The 24,686-nt window shown below is 41.5% G+C and overlaps 1 protein-coding gene and 1 pseudogene across 3 annotated transcripts; both read right to left on the reverse strand.

The window, feature by feature from the left end:
• Positions 1–1,590: 1,590 nt before the first annotated feature.
• On the reverse strand, positions 1,591–2,944 carry LOC133440617 (tubulin beta chain-like; annotated as a pseudogene).
• lmtk3 (lemur tyrosine kinase 3) lies at positions 2,624–24,686 on the reverse strand. Of its 3 annotated transcripts, none has more exons than XM_061716967.1 (16): positions 24,212–24,686; positions 21,717–21,850; positions 21,144–21,291; positions 20,212–20,285; positions 19,966–20,084; positions 19,727–19,814; positions 18,861–19,009; positions 18,662–18,746; positions 18,447–18,568; positions 14,588–14,737; positions 8,274–14,478; positions 8,016–8,179; positions 6,901–7,034; positions 5,234–5,568; positions 5,065–5,149; positions 2,624–4,045 (listed from the first exon to the last, which is right to left on the reverse strand). In XM_061716967.1, the coding sequence occupies exons 1-16, from the start codon at positions 24,300–24,302 to the stop codon at positions 3,915–3,917; spliced, it is 8,214 nt and encodes a 2,737-aa protein (XP_061572951.1). In that variant the 5' UTR covers positions 24,303–24,686; the 3' UTR covers positions 2,624–3,914. The 3 variants fall into 3 exon arrangements, with proteins under 3 accessions (XP_061572951.1, XP_061572950.1, XP_061572949.1); XM_061716966.1 differs by having other exon boundaries at positions 19,727–19,811; positions 21,702–21,850; XM_061716965.1 differs by having other exon boundaries at positions 21,702–21,850.

A 24,686-nucleotide genomic window follows, 5' to 3' on the forward strand; every position in this document is an offset into this window, starting at 1 on the left:
CAGACATTACAGATGAGGCTCTTGACGACGTTGATGAGCGGCTGCTTGCTTTGCTTTTGTGACTAGATTTCTTGGATGATGGAATATTAGTCACATTTACACTGTTGTAGTTATTCATGTCTGTATGCTGATTTTGCCTTGTATCAGCTACCCATTCTTCGACTTCTGTCATAAATCTGCTGATTTCTTGTCTTTTTGGATCAAACCAGAATCTTTGATCTGCTTCATGTTCATCTTTGGGCAACAGCAAAAGAACATTTGTGTTTGCGTGAATAAACTCTTGTAGTAGTTTTGTGCATTCATTTAAATGTTCATTCACAACATCTGGACTCTCATTATCTTTCATTAGTGCAGTGATCTTGTTCGTTTTTGAAGTCACCTGTGAGAGTTTTGACCTTCTTGCACTTATTTGCCGGCTTGTTTGCTCTTCTAGCGCTTTTTCTGTGGGTTTTGGCGCCCTCTTGTGACTAACTGCGGTACTGCGCCTCTCTGCGATAGCCTCGTAACTGTCATCCTCGTCCGACATCTTTACTCTGCTTCTTCCTTCTAACTCAACAATTTGACGAAATGGTCTATGACACAAAGCACAACTGGGCTTTCTTAAATGGATGTCATCTTCTTCAGACCAAACATCTTTGTTGTCTCGGTTTTACGAGAAGGTGAGTGAGATGCCGTTCTTTGACTGTCAGTTTGTTTTGTCGTCATGGCAACGCAGATGTCTTGTTCCCGGAGTAGCGTTTTACTTAATGTAGTGATCTTTAGACTTTAGACTCTTTCTTCTTTTGACCAAACATCTTACTCACTTCATGAATGGTAATGACGACAGGAGATTTTTTACGCGTTGAGTACGGCAACAGAACCGTCAACAGAACGGTAAAACGCTGTGTTGCTCCACCGTCACTCGTTTATTCTTTTTAACTGACAAAAGCATCAAAACAAACCATCAGCTGCTACGGAAGCCCCACTGGCCCAAACTACCGAAACCATTAAGGCAAAACAAATATTAGTAGTGAAATTTAGGTCTTAATCACTAAACTATAAAATAATAACTCTCAAAACTTAAACTGAAATATATTCCTTCTCTGTCAACAACAAGGCATATCATGCAATAAAAGAGTTAACTATAAAGTAAATTATAAGCTATACATGGCGCTTACAATCAGAATGCACGTAACGATGCAATGTGAGTGAAATTTTCAGTCACTTTTAAGTAATTTGAGTTTTGTTTTTTCATCTGCATGATGACCAACCACAGAACAATCTGACCACGTTCACCCCTACAGCTTCAATTGCTAGTTAGCTATTCAGCTCGTGGCAATTACAGAATTAGAACTTACTGTACCGATAGTGAACAAAAACCAAGGCAAATAAGCTGTAGAACTTTTATTGCGAACACAGAAAACTGAACATACACAAGTGTTTGTTTGAGTAAGGAAGACATTACAAGAACTGGTTTTGTATCATTGAACTCAGGCCAGATCATCCTTAACTCAGAACATTGAAACCTGAAGACAGGATGCACATTTTTTTTTTTAAACATTGAAAAGGGAAAAATGATTGAGTCAACAGAAAGTTTAGGCCAAATTCTCCTCAGGACATTGAAAACGTGGCGTCAAACATCTGCTGGGTGAGCTCTGGCAGTCAGCGATTTGTACTGCTGGCTAGCCCGACTTGTGAGGGGTGCAAAGCCCGGCATGAAGAAGTGCAGACGAGGGAATGGCACCATGTTTACAGCCAGCTTGCGCAGGTCAGCATTGAGCTGCCCTGGGAACCTGAGGCAAGTGGTGACGCCACTCATGGTAGCAGAGACTAAATGGTTGAGGTCACCGTATGTTGGTGTGGTGAGTTTAAGAGTACGGAAACAGATATCATAGAGCGCCTCATTATCAATACAATAGGTCTCATCTGTGTTTTCTACGAGTTGATGAACCGATAGCGTAGCATTGTAGGGCTCAACTACGGTGTCAGACACTTTTGGGGAAGGCACCACACTGAAGGTGTTCATGATGCGGTCGGGGTATTCCTCCCAGATCTTGCTGATGAGCAGGGTACCCATACCCGAGCCGGTGCCACCACCAAGGGAATGTGTGAGCTGGAAGCCCTGCAGGCAGTCGCAGCTCTCAGCCTCCTTCCTCACCACATCCAGGACCGAATCCACCAGCTCCGCACCTTCGGTGTAGTGACCCTTGGCCCAGTTGTTGCCAGCACCACTTTGGCCTATCCGCGCAGCACCTAGCAACCAAACACCGCTGCATTGCATTGTGGGAAGTTTCTGCTTAGCTAGTGTCCATCAATCCATACTAATACATTTCTCTTTCTCATTTCTTTTCATTATTATTATTATTATTATTATTATTATTATTATCATTATTATTATTATTATCATTATTATTATTATTATTATTATGTATTTCTATTATATCATTGGTTACTGCTGTACCAGTTTGCTCCTCTTCCAGCAAATATATAGAGAAAATAACAAAATGTGACATATATGGTCCAATTAGTCATTTGATTTGGTGCCCCTGGCACTCGCCCAGTTCAGTATATGAATAATCCGGCCTAGGTTAAAGTAAATTGTTCTAGGATTTGAAGAATGAGATTTATTGTCATAAACAGTTCAAATAAGAGCTTCACATTTTTTAGTTTTTATTTCCCCATGATTTCACATAACCCCTTTTGAAAACCGTTCTTTAAACAATACAAGTAAACCAACATTTAAACAGACTAAACAAACTGACTAGTTTGACCTCAGCTGAATGAGTGACTGTTATTAGTAGGTCATGGGATAAATTAACAGATACACAAACAAATGGAATTATTTACTCATGAAAGGATTCAATTTGTCATGCTAAGCTACATTAACTGTCCTTAAACAAGATAAAAGAATGACAAGACTGCTGAAAAATCAGACATAGGAAAATAAGAAAACATTACAGGACATAGTTCCTTACATTACAGATTGGCATATTTTAACAAGTAAAATTATACAAAATACTTTTTAGCAATTAAGATGTTTTTGAAAATATTTTTGATTTATGTTATGAAGATCTTAGACAGGGGTATAACTTCGATGCAATCTTCTTCAAATTATAGCTAAATTCATATATGCTAAATGCACTAAAGCAATAAATAAATAAGTAGATAAGTAAATAAATAAATAAATGGCTAAATAAATAAATGAACACATTTGCATAAATTATATTACTCATATAATATCTAATAAAAGAAATAAAAGCTTTTCATAACTAAAAGAATAAAGAAACATAGTATTTTTAATTATTCGTGCAGTCTAGGAATACAAGTAAAAGTAAAACCTCTAAAATTATACAGTATACACTTGTGTTATGATATTTGTACAAATGCGAAGGAATATTCTGAAACACAGGATCAAGAAATTCTCTTTCAAAACTGTTTCCTACAAGAATGACTGACTGCAATGAAAAAAAAAACCCAAAAAACAAAAAAATGTCTTTAATAAAGACCGGACCAGATTCCAAGCATTTACAGAGACAGCTGAATTACTAAAGAAGATGCATTCCCCACACACTCGGGAAATAAGAACAACAGAATGAAGCAGAAAAGGAGAAGGGAAGCTGGTACACAGCAAGACTACCACTGCATAGCTGTCAAATCTGTTTCAGATTTTAAAAGCTCCAGGTTCCTCTTCTTTCAGCATATGCTGCCTTTTCCAAAGACTAAACTCTGTAAACAGTGGCAGGCAGGAGCTCCGTGATCCCTCTTGTACAAAATCCCCTCGCTGGTAAAACCTGGAATGTGTCCAGCTTTTAAATTCAAAGTCTCATTCTTTCAGTTGCCTATTCAATAAAAAAATATCCTCTGGGTGAATGGCTGGTTGTTGCGTAAATTCACTGGCCAGTCCAAGAGGCTTCAGCTCATGATGATGCATTATATCACACCAAATGGGGGTCGTTGGCAGGGCTGACAGTGAAACGTGATGAAGTCCCTGGATTGGCTCCCACAGGCGACCTTGGTTTGAACGATGAGTCCTCTTTCCTTTTTGATTCTTTGTTTTTGTTTGGCCCTAATAAAGAGAAAAACAAAATGAAACACTGTCACAAGTGGCCAGTCAGGGAGAGCATCAAAGCAAGGGCCATGAATAGATTACCAAAATATCCACCTCTACTAAACAGTGTCAGAAGTGAGTGTATCAGACTACGGTACTACAGCACTACCTAAAAGCATAAACAACCATCCACGCTTCCATTGTGAGTGGGGTGAAAAGACTCTTACATGTATGCACAGATAAACTGTCGTCCCATAATCCATCTGCAACTAAATAAAGCCGCAATGTTGCTTACATACATGATGAGAAATTTGTATAAACCAATAATCTGCAACTTTTAATATACTCACACTCGAGCATGACATAGGTAAAAATAACTCAAAAGGACCATAGCGTCTTATCTCAGAGCTTTGAAATCTTGACTCAAAGGGTTGCAAAACATTGTATCTAATTTTAGTGAGTCTGTGAGCAAAAAGAGATTCTGAGCATTAACTTTCACTCGGCCTTTAAATGTGGCGATGAGTTTAGGAGATGGAAAGTAGAAGTCAAGCAAGCAGCAGAAAATGTACTGGGAAACATATAGCTCAGGCCTTGCATTGCTGAGCTCAGGATTAATGTCCCTGCTCAGCTCCACGTGTCACAGAGTCGAGGGGGATGATAACAGGAGATTATTTTGCCTGGGTATTTAGAGAGGAGATGGTTGAATTGGAGGTTTTCCATTTCTGTGGGAGGGGATGAGTTTTGGGTATAAGAGTTTATTACATCATTAGATGACTTCAGGTGGGAACTGAAACTAAATGAAACTGGAAAGAAACATGCTGCAGACTAGTGCACAGTCTTTACAGTCTTACAAGTGTAGATATCATGGTAGTAGTCCTGTGAGGTAAGAGAGTTTTTGGGAAGTGTGAACATCTGTATGACATAAAATCTAGCTGTTTGGACTGACGTATGTGATGACTTCTTCAACACTAAAGATGGTTAAAAATTAAATCATTATTCTGCTGATTGTCATTGATATAAGATGATCATGAACTCACCATGCAAGTCCAACTTGCTGCTTTTGACAGACACGGACGCTGGACCTGTGGGGGCTGGCGTACTCAACTCGTTGGTTGGTGTTTCCTGTTCATTTGGAAGAGACAGTCAGGCCTCATTTTAATTCAAACACTCTTAAATGTGTGCAGTTATGTAGCAAAAGGAAAGTACCTGATCAAATAAATAGACTGTGACATCATCAAAAAATGACACATTTCTTCCTCTGTCCCTCTCTCGGTCCATCGGCTCCTTAGGTGACTTCAGCAAACTTCTCAGCCCAACCCGTTTGTCCACATCTGTTTCTGTGACAACAATCACCCTACGGGAGCTTTCGTCCTCTTGTTCATCCTCCTCCTCATCCTCCGGCTCGTGTCCCGACAACAGACCTCTTCGTCTTCCGATTCGGTTTCCAATAGCTCCGTCCCCAAATCCCCCTTTACCAGTTGGGGTGAGGGGAAGAGTCAGAGCGAGAGGAGGGAGAGCGAGAGACAGGCGAGCAAGCTTTGCTGTGAATAAGTGAGGCCGGAAGAGAAATGTTAGAAGAGCTGTTGGAAGAGCTTTCCTAAGAGTGAGTTGCTCTATTAATAATAAATACATTTCAACTAAATAAAAGCATTTTTTTCCTTTTTAAAACTTATGTTGGACAGATATGTTTAATACTTAGATATGAGGGGTAGGAATAGACTGAGAGATGATCTTTGAGGGTATTCTTCAGTGTGTGCAGGACAGACAGGACAGATACAACATGTAGACAAACACTAAAGTGAAGTCAGCTTCACAAAATCTTTACAAAAAGGCCACGGTTCGTAGAATAGAGAGTATTAGTGTATTTTCAATCTTTAAATTCAAGATATTTACTTTTCTGTTTCTGTTGCTTCAATTTTGGTTGGAATCTTTAATTGTCATTTTGCTATCAAACAGTTCAGTGACTTTATAATTATATTTCAGTTTAATTGTTAATTTGTTCAACTTACATTGTTTCTAGCTAATAGGATTTATGAACATTTTAAATTACTCATTGCCGTAGATTTTCTTCCTACACACTTGTGGCTGAACGTCAGGAGACTCCAGTCAGTCATGGACCAGGACCATATTTTATGTGTAACACAGCTTTCTTTCTAACATTGAGTGTCACTGACAGTTAACATATGAACTTTTCTTAATTATTTCTTTTTCTTTTTTTGTATTTTTATTGACATTCTGGTGTAGAGTGCAGTTCTGGATATAGCCAGTAGATGGCAATGTTTTGCAATTGACATGTGTGGTTTTTTTGTAAGTGTGGGAGATGCTTTCAGCCACCTGAGGACCCCAAGGTTTAAACTAAAGGACTCACATCTTTTACTTGTGTAGAGTCAAGTTAAATGATAAAACAGAATGAGCTCCGTTGGTGTTCTCACTTTGTATGCAAGTCTACTGGATTATTAATACAGAATATCACATGGATAATTAATACAAGAATGTATTAATACATTAATAAATTAATATATGAATGTGCAAGCAGCATGTTTCCTGAGTTTTAACACATTTAGCCACAAGTATGAAAAATAAGATCATTAGTCTATTTTATTCAAAAACTAAATACTGAAAAAGCAAACAAAAAGTGGGTAATTAATTATCAAAATGGAACAAATCTGTTTTGGGCTTTTTTGCATGTGCATGTGCAAAAATTGTTTTGTTTTGGAAGGGTTAAAGTTAAGTTCTGTTTAATGAAAAAGGAACAACGGTTGAAGGAGAAATAAACTTGAAAGCAACGATATAAGTATAAATGGGCATGAGGAGGAGTAACTAACAATAAGAAAACATTGAGTGGTTGTTTTCATGGTACAACAGAAGCATACCTTTCATCGCCTGGTTTGCTGTTGGCTGAGATGCTGTGATCTCAGGTTGTTCAATCACAGTGAGTGGCTCAGATTCAGTTTGATCAGACTCTGTGGATTCCTGACTGTTGGGGGCAGCGTCTGGGTCCTCTTGGCTACAACAAAGAAAAAGAAAAAGACATAAAACACACATATTTTTCAAAAATAACTAATAATATACTTTATCAATAGCACCTTGTGGGTTCAAGCCTTTCAGTAAGTTTGATTTTATTTGTCCAGGTTCCATGACATTTAATTGCAAATTGTGCTGATACTGCAAAATGACAACGTATGACTAAAAGGCCCATGAATAAAAGGGATTGAACTATTCGTATTTATCTAAAGTTGAGACAGTCATAAGTGGCAATTAGGACATAAAGCAGCAAAGGTAACGCCTGCAAATGGGTCCAAATATTTCAGTGAAATGGGTGGATGAAAAATTAAGAATATCCTCCTTAAACCGCCACCTTGCAGAGCTACTATAGAGCTTTGTAAATCATCTACCAAAGAATGCGTGAAGATTTGTACTTATTGCAAAGTCAGAATCTTCATGAAAACTTGTCATTACCCAGATGTTAGTGGCAGCTCAAGAAATCATTGGTTCCCATACAGAAGGAGATTGTAAATGTGCGTTTACAACCGCATTTCAAATAAAGGACTTCATTCTCTGACTGGGTGATGATTATCTATAGTGTTCAAAGCATCTAAAAATGACATTGTTTAGAGAGCTGACATCTGACCTCAGAGAGGACAGCTTTTGCTGTGATTATTTTCTAAAGAAGAAATGATTTCAGTGAAAATCTGACAGCAGTTATATAAATATTCAAAGGTTCAATCTTCAGGAACATATGAACTGATCATTATAACATCCTCAGGATCACCTTGAGGAATTTAAAACAAATTTGGCACAAACTTTTACTTGCACACAGGGGTGAACTGATGAAAACTTGTTCAATGGTTAAGTGGACTGTGAATTCATTAAAAATACATGCTTTTGATAATAAACTAAGCTTTGATATTGTAATTTTTGCACAAATATATAAAAGAATAGAAGGTAAAGTAAAGTGAGTGTTGGCCGTAGTTGACTGAGTTCATACCTTTCATCCGGTCTCTGGTCTTCCGCGGGGACAAGCTCAGCGGGTCTTTCTGTGACTTGTTCCCCCCAGGGCCGGAGTATAACAGTGTCTTTCACAGCTGTCCCCCAAAGCACGTTTGTTTTCACATTTTCGCTGAGGGAAAACTGCAGTTTCTCCTCACACACCTGATACAAACCAATTAAGTGGGTACACAAATGTCATAGTTCATATAAGAAATGGTACTTCCCCTTACAGCAGTCTACAAGCAAACACACTTACCTGCATCATGAGGCCATTTTTAGTCGCCATCTTCGATAGAGATCCCTGGTCTTTGACGTCACATGTTTGGCCTGCTGGTTTCTGCCAGTCAGTCCTTTCCATTGGCGGGGACAGACTGCCTTGGGAATCCAGGCTCACGGGTTGTTCAGACTCTACAAGCTGGTCCAAGTTCTCAGAGATCCTTTCCTCTTTCAAATCCACGCTGCTTCTGCCCTCGGGAAGAGTGGAGTCACATATTTTGTCATCCACAGCCTCGCCACCTGCACTGCTCTGTTTCTGATCAGGTGTTTTCTTGAAAGAATCCAGAAGCTCCAGGTTCCCCAGGAAAAGGTCTCCCAGAGTTTCCTCCTCATCCTCAGAGATGCAGCAGAGTTGCTCTAGCTTTTCAAAATCCTCAAGTGGCTCCTCATCCAGATCTTTCCACTCAGAAATCAACAATTCAGGGATATGTTTCAGGGGATCTTGGGTTGCACTGGGTACTGTAGGTGACGTTTTCTGAGACAAATTAGTATCATCATCCTGAGTTTCTATACTGCATGTCAGGTTGCTCTCATCGGTGAGTGTTATGTGCACAGAGGGGGAGTTCAGATTGGCTGAGATCCCTTTATTCTGAGTTGTAGCAGGCGGTAACTCCTGCAGAGGTGTCTCTGAGACATTTGTATTGTTAGATGGAGTAATACACAACTCTGTCTCAGTAGTGCCGATAAAGTCTTCCAGATGAATGTGACTAATAAAGTCCTCTGTCTCTATAACAGATGGTGGCGGACTTGGAAAAGAGTCATCTAAACTCTCCAGTTTATCATCTTGTATGTCAAGGTCTATGCTTGGTGGAGGACTTGGAAAATCTACAGAGCTGAAATTGTCAACCTCTGGATATGACTGACCTTTCTCCCCCTGTGCCTCACAGTGAGTGGGGCTGGATTGAATGAGAATGTCTCTGTAATCCTTCTCAACTTTTGTAATTTCTTTTCTATTTTCTACCAAGTAGTGAGCGAGCCAAGGTCTCCTCTCGACCTCTGAATTGAAGCCTGATTCACCATTTCCCAGATCTGAAACGTTAACGTCAGATATATTAGGACTGTCATTCACTGAAATCGAGCTTAAGTGGTTCTCGAGAGGAAGGTCTGGGGCTGTGTCAGGATGTACAGTTGATGTGTCTTCCTCTTTGTTGAAGTTACAGAGCTGATTCTGAAGCCATATGTTAAAATTTTGATTTTCCTCTGTCTCTGTGGGACTCTGTGTACCCCTGACTGCTTCAGGGAATGAGGAAATCTTCCTCTCTCCTTCCACCAAGCTCTCTTCCTCTGGGTTTTCTAAATTTTCTCTTTCAATATCTGAAGTATCTCTCTTTGCATTGCTCTTGAAACTTTCTATTTCCCCCAGGATCTCAATATTTTCTTCTTGTTGTATTTCTGCTGTGGTTTGTTGTGCATCTGTGGCCTTAGAGGTCCATGTGAGCCCTTGTGTTTCATTGGTCCAGGTTTCTTCACAGCCCTCCAAGACAGCAGGGTGAGGCTCACTTTCTGCAAGTTCGTCGTTTTCTTCTGCATCCCAGAACTCCTGACCCACAACGAGCCTCTCCCCCACCTCCCATGCCTTATTACCGAACCCAGAGAAAAATTCTGATCTCAGTTCGATGTCTCGGCATCTCTTCTCAGGAGAGGCCCACTGGTTGTTTTCATCAGGCCACAGTCTCAAGTCACTTGACTTTGACAGGCGGTGACAGTCAAGCTCACCCTGAACCAATCCAGACCCTGGTCTTTCTTCATCCACCCCTAGTGAACTCCATAGGTCTTTGGGCATCCCATCTGGGCCCTCACAAGAATTGCTACACATATTTTCAGCTGAGTCGACCGCTCTTACTGCGCTGTTCTGGGGAGACTTTTCTTTCAGGCAGTTTTTCAGCCCTGCAGTCGCCTGATGTTGCTCTGTCTCCATCAAGACCTCCTTATCCTCTTGGCCGTCTGAGCATTGAAGAGTTCTCAAGCCCAGCTCGTTTTGGTCTAGACCTGGACACGCCAGATCATTCACTTTAACATCAAAAGGCTCCCCATCACTTTTTGGCAGGGTTTCAACTCTTTGTATGCTGTCACTGGGTGGAATGTGACACGGTGTAGATAACCTCTCCTCTGTGTCATCACTCTGGGATGGTGAGATAGAGTCAAAGGTTTCATTTCCAGAGTTTTGCTCGGTGAGATCATTATCTGTCTCTGTCACACTTGCATAATCTTTGTTGCTTGGTTTAAACATGCAGTCCTCTGACTGGATGCTGGATATGGACTTGATCAAACCACTCGTCTCAGCATGGCTCTTGGAATGTAGATTTAGACCACTCTCTTCAGAGTCAGGGTATTGGCAGGCTGTTATCGTAGAAATGATGCCATCTGTGTAGGGTCTGTCTATCACATACTCACCACCGTGCAAAAGCCCTTTCAGCGGCTCATCATCTAATTTTGAAAACAACTTATCAATTAAGTCTACACAGTCCTTGACTTCGGCATCATCAAACAGAAGTGCTGATTTTTTGCTCTCGTTGGAAAAAATGCCCGAATCATCTCTCAGTGAAGAATCCAGCCCTCGGTTTAGGATACCTTTGTCCAATGGAGAGACATCCTTTTCAGCAATAGTTTGACACATTTCATCATTCTTTTCATAAATATGTACAGTACAGTCCTCCTCTTCAGTTGCTGTTCTCTTATCCGACAAGTGTAAACTGTTTCGTAATGGGCTTTTTTCCTTCATCTCTCCCTCCTCTTCAGTTTTCTCCTCTATCCCCGTCAGTAGTCCCCTCTCGCTCCCTCGGCCACTGCTTGGTCTTGAGACAATAAGTCCATCACTGCTTCTCCTGTTCATCCCGTCACCCTCCCAGTCACTGTCTGAGAAGTAGGCGGAGTCTCGATGTGGCATTTCATTTCCCAGTGCCCGCCACCCGCTGCTTCCCATCCCTCCTCCTCCTGTCCACGAGTCACTAGGTGTCAGGCAATCGGCTGAGCTGGAAGTCATAGGTGACAGGGCTGAGTCAGAGGGGGTGACGAGTGAGCAATCAGAGGACGGGTCCCACTCTGGGGTGGATGGAGTCGCTGATAGACTGGGCTCCATTTGGGTGATGTGACAGAGTTTTTCTTGACCAGTGTCACTGAGCCCAAAGACATTTTCTCCCTTTGCATCTGTAAAGCTTTGACTATCACAAGAAGTTGCATTTTTGGAGCTCTTCAAATCAGCTCCCTTTTCAGAGTTATTAAGCATGTCAGACTTTCCCTCAGACTGAGTTTCTTTCTCAGGGCTGCAGGCCTTTGAGTTGTCTTTCATTATCTCGCCATTCCCAATAACAGCAGACTTCTCAGTTTCATCAGTTGTGAGTGATTTGTTCTCACGCAACATCACAGTGTTGGACTCGGCACTACTCTGAATGGATTCAGAAGGAGAGAGCTCAGATATATCTGGTTGCTCTTGTCTGGCAGGTAAGGCAGGGCCTACTGAACATTCTTCCTCTTCTTTCTGACTCTCGAGTCTTTGGTTGTGTAATAAACCATTTTTGGGCATGATTTCAGAAAACACAAACTCACCTGACTGGCAGTGATCAGCATTGCACCCAAGGCTTTCCAGCTTAATTGGCTGCTTATTTGATCCTATGTGGAGAATTGGGATCTCAGGCCGCACAGAAACCTTTATCTCGCCCTTCTTAGCACGCTTAGTTACTTGAGCGTAAATGGCCTCAGTTTGTATATCATCTTTACCTTTGTTGGATCCTCGTATAGAGCTCTCTGACTGGAATCTGATGGTCTGAGTGGAGTTTGGGTCAATGCATATGGATTCATATTCAGGGGACAGTGGAGTAGGGGAGTAGGATGGATCCGGCTCCTTCCTGTTTGTGCCAGGGTTTTGTCTTGATATGATTTCAGTCAGAAAGGTCTCTGCTGACTGTATCTCTTTCAGAAACTCTTCCCTGGTCATTTCAGGTCTCTGCGGCTCCTTCTCAGTAGAAGGCATTTCAGATCCTTGCTTGTCAACAGTGATCTCTGACAGGAGAGAGCGGGACCTCCTCATACCTTTTGAGTAAGCTTCTTCAGCTTCTTTGTATGAGGGAAGGCCAGACACACAGACATACGGTCGAGATCTGGGTCCTGCAGGGTAGAGATACTTTACTGGATCATTTTCCAGTAGTCTCTCTGGATCTGTATCCAGCCTTCCTGTGTCAATCTCTGTGAGAAAAAGATCCTGTTGGAATGATTCCTTCATGGCTGTATTGTCCTCCTCAGCTCCTGTCCTGTTAATATGTTTCTCTTGTCCCCACGACTGTCCTGTTGAGCCAAGCTCTGTGATCAGTGACTGAGACCGGCGCATTCCTTTGGTGGGCAGCACAAAATTCCCCCATCTTTCTCCGTCTTTTTTCTCCTCCTTCTCCCCATCCCATGAACCCTCGGACTTGGCATCACTTGACTCTGTCACACTTGATATCTCCGTCAGAAACAGGTGCATGGGGGATTTTTTGGCTGCAGTGATATGGTCTGTCTGAAGTTCTGCATCTTCTTTCCAAAGGGCGGGCAGGATCGTGTCAAGGCGTGACTGAGTCCTTTTCATTCCCCTGAAGAAGAGCTCTGCAGTGGCCGGGTCCGTGTCTTCGGATAGGCTGGAGGTAACGACACCCGGCTCACTGCTGAGTCTTTCAGGGGACATGAAGGGAGAATCGTCTTCATCTGAGTAGGTGGGACTCGATGAGGACTGCCTGTCAATCGGTGGATTTGTTGGATGAGGGCGGGGTGGATTTCGATAAATTGGCCGCAAAGGGTTTTCTCTGCGGATGGGAGAGTCAAAGTCTCTTACGTGGGAACAAGAAGTCTCCTTGGAGGTGTGTAATGATGCTCGATGCCCGGTGTCACTCTCTTTATCAGACATGTCACAGGATAGTGGGTCTCTATTGGATCTCTGTATTTGTGGCTTACTATATCTCAAGTAAACATCAGCTTTGTTGTAGCTGGGGATACTTCGTTGTGGGTTAGCGTGAGGAGGGAGAGGGGGAGGACACATTTGAGGAGGCTGAGGGTAAATTGGATGACTTGATGGGGGAATGGAAGGAGACAGGGACGGGGAAGGTGGCAGAGTCTGACGGGACCGGTGGAGCCCGAGGTGATCAAAGGTAGAAGATGAGCAGCCGTGAAGGGGGTCGGTCTCAATCTTTCCACTGAGAGTATAATGAGGCAATCCTCTATAACCGAGTGGAGGGGCAGGGAGAGGACGGGAGTGAAGATGGTTGGCTGAAGACATGGACATAGATCGAGGCTTGGGAGGGAGGACTGGAGCTTGAGAAGTCATGGAGTATTTTCTCTCCGGGTCACTGCCCTTTTTCTTCTCAACTTCATCATCATCACCTAAATCCACCACGGAGAAGTCAGTAACTCTGCTTGAAGTGTCTCTGAATTCAGCCACCCCTGTGTTGGGTACCTGAAGCTGAACTTCGCTTGATCGGACGGTCTGGAGGGTCTTTCCACATTTGTCCGACAAACAATAAGGGACTCTCTCTTTTCCCAACAATCCACTACGAATCTCCACAAGCTCCATGTCTCCAGGGCAAACGGAATCAGAGCGAAAAGATGACTGTGCCTTCCCTTTAAGAGTTGGTGACTTGTCTTGGGGAGTGTGCTCCTCTAGTCTGATGTAGTATTCGCTGGCAAGCGAAGGGCTGCGGGCGCTTATCACCGGCACCACAGTAGGAGTGTCCAAAGACTGCCTGTGGTTGTTGTTCACAGTCGGGATTGGCTGAGGTGGAGGAAGAGGTTTGTATCCCCGCCTGGCATGAGCCTTCTCCCAGAAATACTCAAAGTTCAAGCCTTTGCTAGTTTCTGTGACTGTCAAGATGTCATCCAGTTCAGATGAGGATGGGGTGATACAGTTCCCCACAGGGTCCAGTAGGGGGTATGAGCTGTCTCTGCTTTCCCTGCTGTTGTCTCTGTCCCTATGCCGTTCGTTTGCTGCAGTCTGAAAGGCAGGTGGACGGAGTAGGTCCCAGCGTCTTTCAAACGACTCCTCACTTTCCCCTCTCCTTCCTCGGCTCTCTTCATACTCCTCATCCTCTTCATCTTCTTCCCCGACACTTCCCCTCGCCATTCCTTGCTCGGCAGCCAGCAGGGAAGAGAGGAGGAGGAATATTTCAGCTACAGAGGGGCGCTGTGATGGTGGTAGCCAGCAAGACTGCATGATCTCATACCTGTGCACAAAAAGGAAAATCAAGGAGATGTACGTTTTGAAAGATAGCTTTTATCAAATTTGACGAATATAATTATATTTTCTCCATAATCCAGTTAGATTATACTCACCAGTAATCTGCATGGGAAAGTTTGAGTCTGGGCTGGGCCAGGGTGATCTGTCGCTCCCTAATGACAAAGGTCAGCACCTCTTCATCGCTCAGGTGTCTGTGGGGTTGGGAGCCAAACTCAAAGAGCTCCCATATCACCACACCCAAGGACCTGAAAAAAAGAAGAGTTGAAAGAGTTGAAATGATGGAAGTAGAATTTCGGCAGCAATCTGTTTTTTATGTTTAATGCTTTAAAAGCTATCTCTTGTGCAAGCAGATCCTAATGAGCATTTCTCCGAATCCAATTCAAAATTTGTGTGTGAAGTTTTCCGGCAAGATTTCGACGTGACGAGTGCGCGCATGGGACAGAGGGGGGCGTGGGCGGGACTTAAAATGAAGGCATCTGATTGGTTCTTTCCCCCCTGCCAATCCTCTGGTCCTCTGACCAATCCGTGCCATTCGGTGCGCAAAAAACAGATTGGTCAGAGTTTTTACAGGATTAAAGCTCAGAGAGGTCGGATTTTTTTCTCTCCTTTTTCTGAACACATTATTCACTGGCTGCTCTCAGGATGGAAGGACCATTTCACCCAGTATAACAATAAATGTTTTTGAATACGATCACAGACTATACCTTTAAGGATGCTGACACCACCTCCACCTTTAAAACCAAACTTAAAACATTTCAGTTTAGTAAAGCCTATAGTTAGTGTAAACTCTAGTGTGTTAGGGTCAGTTAGGGTCATAGCTGCAGCTGCAGGAAAAGAATAAAACAGTTTGTCTTAGCTTCTAAGTTTAGTTTTAGCTTAGTCTCTGCAGGGAGGCACCAACATGATCCACTGAGCGGTGCCCATCACTCTCCCTCTCTTTCTTTTCTACAGATCAACCCTCAGTTATTAATTAGAAGTATCTGGTAACCATAATTGTTTTCCATTGTTCTTGTAGTTTGTAGTGCTGGTCTGCCCCCTCCCTTTCTCTTTGTGCATGTTTGCAGGCCAAAGCCTCATGAGCTGCATGCTGCCCTGCAGTCCCCCCCTCTGATTATCCCACTGCTGCTTCCCCCTGTCTGTATAGATCTCTGTTGGATACCTGTTGACATCCTGACCTGCAGTCCCGCCCTCTGACCACCTCAGTGTCTGCTGTCTACATCTTCTTATATAGTCATCCCTGTAGTGCACCTACTAACCATTGTGTCTGTGTCTCTCCTCTCTCTGTTCTTCATTCTCTCTGTCTGATCAGCGCAGCTGGCCTTCGACAGGAGGGTCCCCCCTTATGAGCCAGGTCCTGCAAGGTTTCTTTTCTTGACACTGTTTGACTTAAGGTTTTTCTTCCACTAGGGGAGTTTTTACCTGCCTTTGTTTATGTAATAATTGCTCGGGGGTCATGTTCTGGGCCTCTGGAAAGCGCCTAGAGACAACTTGTATTGTAATACACACTATAAATAAAATTGAATGGAATTTACAAATATCAGAATTGTTGCTTTTAAAAAAAAAAATTTTTACACTTTTTTTTTAAACATGGTTAGTGATTTAAAAACAGTTTGATATTAGATACAGATATGTAATACTCTTATATGCTAGGTATTAAAATGTTTTCTTGTTGGTTCAAAAAGGCAAAAGGATATTAAAGTGTACATCGTAGTAATTAACATCCAAGGGTTCAGCCTGACTTGCTCTCACTTCCCTTTATCTGTTATTACTGCACCCATCTATAATACTGAGACAGATGCCAAAATGAAGTGGAGCCCTTCAGTCTCCCCTGAACAGGTGACACTAATATTGAGCATTTGTGTTTAAAAAGAGCATTTCTGCTGGAACAGCCTTTATTCAATGTTGACTATAGTATTCAAAATATAATAACTGAAACTCAACCACGAATGTTTCGTATCATCTTCACACGGCATTCTCATTATATTATTGGCTCCTTGTCTGTATGCATCCAGCCCTCAATTTTTATCCTAAAACTGCATAAATACAAAATGAAAATAGATCTACTTTGTTGTCTACTGAGAAGACTTCAATCAGCTACAGATGCTTGGTGTCTGAACTGCTTTTTGATGAGCAATATTTTAGTTTTCAGCCCAACATGATCATTGTCATCATTCTGGGGCTTCAATTTTAGGTTTATTTGAGTCTTGCTTAGTTCTCCTGTTTTGTTAAATTTAAGTCTCAGATCGTTTGTGCTGTTTTCTTTTTGTATTCCTATTTTGTGTTCCTTGATAACCTGGTTCACTTTAAGAAATAATTTCCTCTGATATGTGACTTTTTTGTTGGTCTGGTCTGTTGTAGTTGTTACCTCCTGTTTCTTGAAAGAAACTGACTTTGAAGGCCATTTTTAAAAACCACATACCCCGTACACAATACACAATACTGTATACAATACAGTACACAGTATGTAGCACGCACTGTACGGGGGTCTTCAATAGGACATAGTATGCCACCACAAAAGCGGCCATGCTACGGTGTTACTGGAAGCCAGCTGGTCATGTGACTCCCGCCATTTTTTGATAGAGGCCCACTGATTAGGGTTGCCACCTTTCAGAAATAGAAATAAGGGACGTCCTGATTTCAGCAGCGCAGGAGCCAAAAAAAAGCCCCAAAACTTCTAAACTGAATAAAAATGTGTTTATTTTATATGAAAAAACTAAATGCTTTGATTTAAAGTTTAAAGTGCTTTAATAGCATTGAACTAGCATGACTGTACAGACAGACAACCATACTAGCAACTGAAATATCCTCCTATGCTACGTATGTCCATATCAGCCCAGATGTAGAATATAGCCTACAGGTGAAGAATATGGTGTAAAAGTTCATTTATTTCAATAATTCAACTAGAATATGGTGTAAAAGTTAATTTATTTCAATAACTCAACTAGAATATGGTGTAAAAGTTAATTTATTTCAATAATTCAACTAGAATATGGTGTAAAAAGGTTAATTTATTTCAATAATTCAACTAGAACATGGTGTAAAAGTTAATGTATTTCAATAATTCAACTAGAATATGGTGTAAAAGTTAACTTAATTCAATAATTCAACTAGAATATGGTGTAAAAGTTAATTTATTTCAATAATTCAACTAGAATATGGTGTAAAAGTTAATTTATTTCAATAATGCAACTAGAATATGGTGTAAAAGTTAATTTATTTCAATAATTCAACTAGAATATGGTGTAAAAGTTAATGAAAATACGGTACAAATCGTGTCCCGTATTAGTTCAAAACGGGACGCAACATTTTTTTCTCAAATAAAGGACAATTCCGTATTTTACGGGACGGGTGGCAACCCTACCACTGATATTGTTTCCTGACCATGTAAGATATAACAGTTTAACAATAACAACAGATACACACATTTTCTTAATTTGGATAAAATTATGTATTGCATTTATTAAATAAACATTAGACACACCTGCCTGTTGGCTAGATATTTTCAGGCATAGGCTGGTGCCCAATAATCAGTTGAGCCTCTCTGTTGTAACAGCATGATGTGATCCATTTCTGTTTGGCATGCATCTGTTTTGTTTTTTGTTTTTTTTATAAATACTGTTTTTATAATTTTTTACAACTTTCATTTTGTCTGTTTTCTTTTTTTTTGTGAGTGAGTGGGTGAAGTTTTTTGTTAATAACTCATCAGACTGCATCCCACCTCCTGGATGTGGGTCCTCCACTAACCCATCACTTTTGACTCAAGACTGTTATGAGACGATGTTTGACTGGCAGGAAAATATAAATAACAGATAAACAACAATGTACTAATAAGATTATTTTCCGAATAAGTTGTTCGCCAGCATGTCCAGGTAGGCTTCTCAACTCCTTTGTTTTGTTTTGTTTTTTTCATCCGCTGCATCATCAACATATTACAGTGAGATTTTTATAACATACCACACGTTACTGGTCTTGGTTTGGTCGGTTACAATGAGGGAACCTCTGTACTCCTCCAGAAGCTCAGGTGCAATCCAGCGCAGTGGGATCCATAACTTGTCTGGAGTTAGGTAATAATCCTCCTTTACGAAGACACACACAACAATTGTAATGGACAAGGCAGTATTTATGCTAGAATGTATTTTTCAGGGAAACATGAGGTTGGATCAATGTACCTTATAATGGTTGTGTGAGAGACCATAGTCGCCTATCCTCACAGTGAGGTCTGAGGTCAGGAGACAGTTTCTTAAAGCCAGATCACTGCACGGAAAACAAAACTCTGATCAAACAGGATCTCTCTATTTGGTCTGTTTTGAAGGTAAGCATTTTACTTTAATACCTATGTGACAGCAGAAGAGGAAACTCACAACTTACCTGTGAATGTAGTTGTTTTCATGAAGATGCAACAGTCCCGATGTGATCTCATAGGCCATTCTCTGGATAGTCAAGAGATCCCTGGTTGGCAGGTCTGGAGTCATCCCATCTGACTTGCGTTGGGCTCGCAGGTACCTCTTCAGGTCACCCTATGTAACACATCCCAACAGCAATGCAATTAGTGAACTTTCTGTGCAAGTGAATGATGTAAGTCCAGTTTGACCGGATGTTTTATGTCCATCTGCAAAAAACAGAGCTAAAACCTGCAGCAACACCATATAGGCAAATGATATATTTATGACTTCTTCAGTAAAAACATCCCTTTTTAAATGCTTTCCATGACAGCATTTCAAAGACAGCAGCAAAATTGGTAGTCACATTGCAATCTTTGTATTAGAAATGTGTGTTGCAGGAAGGTCAAGGGAATAAACAGAGGTCTGGATGAAAAGAAAGGAAAATAATAGTAAACGTTATTATACAGGGTAAAAATGGTCTATGAGGACCCAAGAGTTGTCTGGCTTCTCTCGCTGCACTGCTGTAATTGATCTGCTTGTGCCTTTGTTTGGCCGAGGAGTCCACTCAAATGGATTTTTTAAATCAGTCACATATTGTGCTAGCTGAGGGGAGCCAAAGAAACTGACCAAAACAACTGAACATCTATAAATTTAATGATACTGATGATGTTTCCACATAAATACTTAACGAACAACTTGAGGCTAAAAGTTACAAAAGATCTGAAACAAACACACACATCTATAAAAACTGAAGACTTCCCTGGTTTGAGTCAAGTAGGAGAGCTCTGTGTTACCTTTACAGCCCACTTTACACTTTATTTATGTACTCTGTCTCTAAAGATTTGTACTCACCAGCTGACAGAACTCCATGACCAGAAGGAAAGGGATACTCTCACTACACTGCCCCAAACACTGCAGGACGTTGGGATGCTTCAGGCTTCTGAACCAAAGGACAGAGATTAGATATAAGGACGATGCACAGACAGATGGTTGAACATGCAGCATGCGACCGTGGACATTACTGTTGGACAAAAGTTGCATGACCACACAGTAAGGTCTCATAATAGTGGTATGACAGAAATCTGTCGCACCTGTACGGCTCAGATTCAGCCAAGAACTTCCTCTGCTCCAGAGGGCTGGCGCTGACACGCAGCTCCTTCACCACAGCCTGAGAGGAGCTGCAGTCACACAGTATTTCAGCCAGGATCACCTAGTGAAGATCAGTGGACGAACGCATGGATGAGTGCCCAGGAGGTGAGGAAGCCTTACACCAAAATAAACTGTTTCGCGTTAGGAATTGTGATCCGATCAGCAGCCGTGTGGGCGGTTCCTCTTACCTTTCCAAACCAGCCATTCCCTATCTCCTGAAGGTAGTTTAAAGTGTGCCTTTTGAAGCACTGAGATTTGGAGTCTGTAAAAAGAGGAAATAAAAAAAGACCAGGATCACACAAATGTCAGCTGGTGATGCTATTATGCAATATGTCTTCACACAAACAAAAATTAGCTTTGGAAAAGGATACACCCAAGAAAAACAGAATAGCAAAGCAGCAAGGATTTGTAAATGAATCTGCAGCTCTTGAATTGACTGATTAGCTGAACTGCTATTGCAGGTACTGTTAAAAATGTACTTTTATAATGCTTTTCAAACCGTTAAAAAAGCCTGTGGTTCTTTTACTGGTCTTACCTCAGAGGAATCTGCATTATTACAAATCTCATGATTCCATATTTTGGTTAAAGGAAAAGCCATTTTACAATATTGCATACCGTTTTTAAAGAGTGGTAATCTGCAATGAAAATAAACAGATGTACCCCTGTTATTATGCTGAAGTAAGTGCAGAAAAATATAACTCCTTTACTAGATGTTGCTCCTACTGTAAAGCTGTGCATGGACATAACCCCACATGTTACATGACAACTATTCAAGTCAATAAAAAATTGATATAAGTGCATTATTACATGGAAAGTGGGATTTAATAGATACATCTCAGAGACATGTTTTCCACCATTATGCATCTTTACACAAGTGCCCTACTTGGCTTGCTCCTACAGAGCACTGATGCAGAAGTTTCTCAGATCATGGTTTCCACTTCAAAGAGGTTCAGTGGGGACTCTAGTGCTCCTGGTGATGCACTCAGTTTGAGACCTTTTCAGAGATCTGCATCAGTGACTCAGGCAACAGACCGTGAGGGTGTTTAGTGCATATAGACTGTACTTCACCCTTGTTTTGAGGGGTGTTTTTCAAATGTGGAGGAAATGAGAAACGCTTTACCCGCTCCATTCTGCAGAGCGGGGCAGTTGGGTCGGTCTCTGACTGGCAAAGTGTAGACCTCAGGAAGGGAGGGACATGATGACAGACTGTCCTCCTGGATAGGACTGGAGCCTCCAGAGCACTCCTCCCCATCTGCATTGTCAAACTCCTGGTTGAGGCACAACAATACAAAAAAACAACTTAATATTGGTATAATCATGAAGACAAACTGCTTAATCTTATATTATTTCACTGAATAAAGCTATTGGGTTTAGCACAGACACAGAAATGGCAACCATTGTGAACAAATTAAGCTTTTTCAAACATGTAAACGAAAGACAAAAATAAAAAACAAAGGAAATTACAGGTCAAAAGATAAATGATTTGTTTTGATTGGACTGAAAGGTTTACTGGTCATTCTTACTTCATTAAATTGGTATTAATGAGTCATGTTTACATCCAACACCGAAACCTTGCTTAGTTTATAAAGTCAGGTTCATACATGAAGGCAATTGGGACATGCACAAAATCTGTGGCAAAAAAAAAAGAAAATCATAGAAAGGTGAATAAATCTCTTACATGTTGAAGACTTACATTGAACCCCACTCCTCCTCTCTTACAGCACAGGCAGGTGAGGAGAAGCAGAACAAAAGAGACGAGCCCCGAGCAAGAGATGATGATGATGACATAGGGTGGAGGAGAGAGGGATGCAGCCCTGGTCTGAAAAACTGAGAAGGACACAAATAAAAGCACAAGGAAAAGCATGATTTAATGAAGAAATTCAGGAGTTTTGTGCTTCTACATGTGCAGCTGAATCACTGAGATGCCAAGCAGAGATTTGACAGAATCACAGAACTGTAAAACTTGTCACACAGGTGTTGTGCTTAAAGAAAAACCATTGGAGCATTTTTTTAATTATTATTTAATTATTTTAGCTGCAGGTTTGGGACACAGCGGAGAACCCCAATGGACATTTTGCATCAGGGATTTGGAGGGGAAGGGGGGAAAGCAGAAAAACAAACTACATTTAAGATTAAAAAGAAAGATTGCCTAAACGATTAAAAAGAAAACAGGGGCCGGGATTAAAGTTTGAAACTGGTAAAATATACCATTCCAGTAAGGACAATAAGCATGGGGAAAAGGGAAATATCAGAAATGACATTCCACTCAGGAAACACAGTTATAAAGCAAGGGAGGGTGGCTGGAGTTGTCATTTAGGTAAGAAAAGGAGCTCTAAGAAGGGCGGGATTGGAAACTGGAAAAGAATTACTCAAACCAGGAAGGTTTAATAGTCAGGTGAGATAGGGAGGGATCGGGACATTTGATATTTGTACCTCAACGTGGTCGATTGTGGGAAGTGAACCATCTGTAGAAAAGAAAAGGGGCAGGGCAGTGTGGTTAAATAATCTTCAGTTATTAGAACTTTTTTTTTTACGGTTCAATTTCAATTCTGTAGTCAAAACCTATGGCAAACGACAAGAAAGAGGAAGAGAGACTCCTTCAAACAGTCAAAGGATGGCCATCTTACACATGTTGCAAAACATTAACTTTCGAACCACATTTGGCAACAAATTACTTTTATCTGTAAAACAAACATTTATTTTCCCTTTACCTAGGCAGGTCCAAATAATTTTTAATTCTAAATAAAAACTACATAACCAATACTACAAACTAAGAACATTTGAAGCAATAAAAAAATAATTGTAACTTAAAATACTAAAAAAAAAACACAGCGAACTGATTACTGATTATTTTAAAATGCTTCTTTTCTTTGAACATGTATTCTTAAATTGTATATGGGAATAAATACCTTTTTTTTTTTAGTCTGATCTGTCTCATCCTTTGTCCCTCATTAAAATTCAACAATACATTCTTTCACAAGGTCATGATACTGTAAACACTGCATACATCAATTTTAAAGTATATTCAATAATTTAGCAACTTAAACACTGCTTCTTACTCTGATGACTCCTACTACTATTTTTACGTTTCTTTTTTTAACCCATCAAAAGTTGCAGGGTAAACAAACAGCACTGATATTATTAATAATAATAATAATAATAAAAAGTATCAACTCATATGTGTGGGCCAGCAGATGGCCCATTCTGTTGCTAATAAAAGAAAACCTGATGCACTGGAATCCAATATAATCAGTCCGAATGAGATCCAGCACATGAAGCAGAGATCATCCCACCTTCAAAGCAAGGGCAACATGTGAAGTCTTAAATGGGTCTTTGTGACCGTGCGATCCCCTAAACATGGACCATCAACATAACTGGTGGCTCCTATCTTGACGCACAATTCCTGAGCAGTGCTATTCTTTCATCTTTCCCTAGACAGATGTCCAGACAGACACTGCATATAAATAGGAACCTTACACGGGGCCTTTTTTTTTCTTCACAACCCTCTGTGCCAGCAGCTCTTATCAAAACAATACAATGACTGCACACATTACACAAACACAACACTCTGCAAGCTCTTGGGGGTAGAAGACATAATCAGACTGCTAAAAAAACAAGGATGCCAGCAGTGTTTATGGACTAAATAGTCTATACCAGTGCTGAGCGGGGGTTATTTTTTTAGAGAATATATATTGCACTGACCGGGAATTTTATCCTGCTGCTCGAACAGTGCGTGTTGTTTTTAAAATGCCATCATTGTATGGGCCTGACATCGCAACACCCTCCTTAAAGGATGATTTATGGTTCCGCGTTACACCAACGCAGAGCCTACGGCGTAGCGTTCGCGTGGCCGCGTACCCTACGACGTAGGTTACGGCGTAGGCTCTGCGTCGATTTAACGCGTAACCATAATTCAGGCTTAAAATTTTCATCACTGCATGCAAAATATGGTACCCATTACCCAATCAGCCTCGCTCCTGCTTTGATTAAGTCGGCTGCGTACTGCAATAATAATAATGATAATAATAATAATGATAATGATAATAATAATGATAATTTGCAATATGTCTCAGTCAAACTGGCTGATATTACAGTATTCATCCCGGTGTGGAGAGAGAGGCCTTTTCATAACTGTCTGCATCCCCCCTCTCTCTCTCATCCTTTCTCCAGCATCCCTGACAGCCTCACCTTCCCTCTGCGGTGCACCGAGGGCTCTCTCCGGGCTCAGGTAGGACATGATCCCCGCCAGCACCACCATCACCCAGCAGTGTGGCCGCATCGTCGCCGCGTCGGGAGGAGCGTCCTCCGCAGCATCCGAGCGCCGCCGCCGACCGTCGGTGTGTCCTGCCCGCTGCCGTCGCCCCCGCCACGGTCTGGACCAGCGTCCGGGCTCACGCTGCTGCTGTCTCCGCTAATTCCTCCGTATAATAAAGCCCGTCTGCTCCTTTTTGTTGTGCTCCCCCCTCCTTCTCCTCCTCTTCCCCCGTTGTCCTTCTCTAATCCGCAATTAAACACGGCGTGCAGGATGCGCTCTATTGTTGCATCCTCCAGTCTGCAAAAACTGCTGATCTGCCTCCGTCTGCAGACTGATGAAAACAACCATCCGCTGTTTCTGCTCTTATTTTCATAAATATATATCCACTCCCCCCCTCCAGTGTATATC

Source organism: Cololabis saira, chromosome 3 (genome assembly GCF_033807715.1).
Source record: "Cololabis saira isolate AMF1-May2022 chromosome 3, fColSai1.1, whole genome shotgun sequence".
Classification (NCBI taxonomy): Eukaryota; Metazoa; Chordata; class Actinopteri; order Beloniformes; family Belonidae; genus Cololabis; species Cololabis saira.

Excerpts from the sequence above, each read along its gene's own strand:
- lmtk3 (XM_061716965.1), bottom strand. The coding sequence starts at position 24,302 with ATGCGGCCACACTGCTGGGTGATGGTGGTGCTGGCGGGGATCATGTCC. Across the intron at positions 20,286-21,143 it reads CGCTCTGCAGAATGGAGCGG|ACTCCAAATCTCAGTGCTTC; the intron begins GTAAAGCGTTTC and ends CTCTTTTTACAG. Across the intron at positions 4,046-5,064 it reads CAGCAAGTTGGACTTGCATG|GGCCAAACAAAAACAAAGAA; the intron begins GTGAGTTCATGA and ends TCTCTTTATTAG.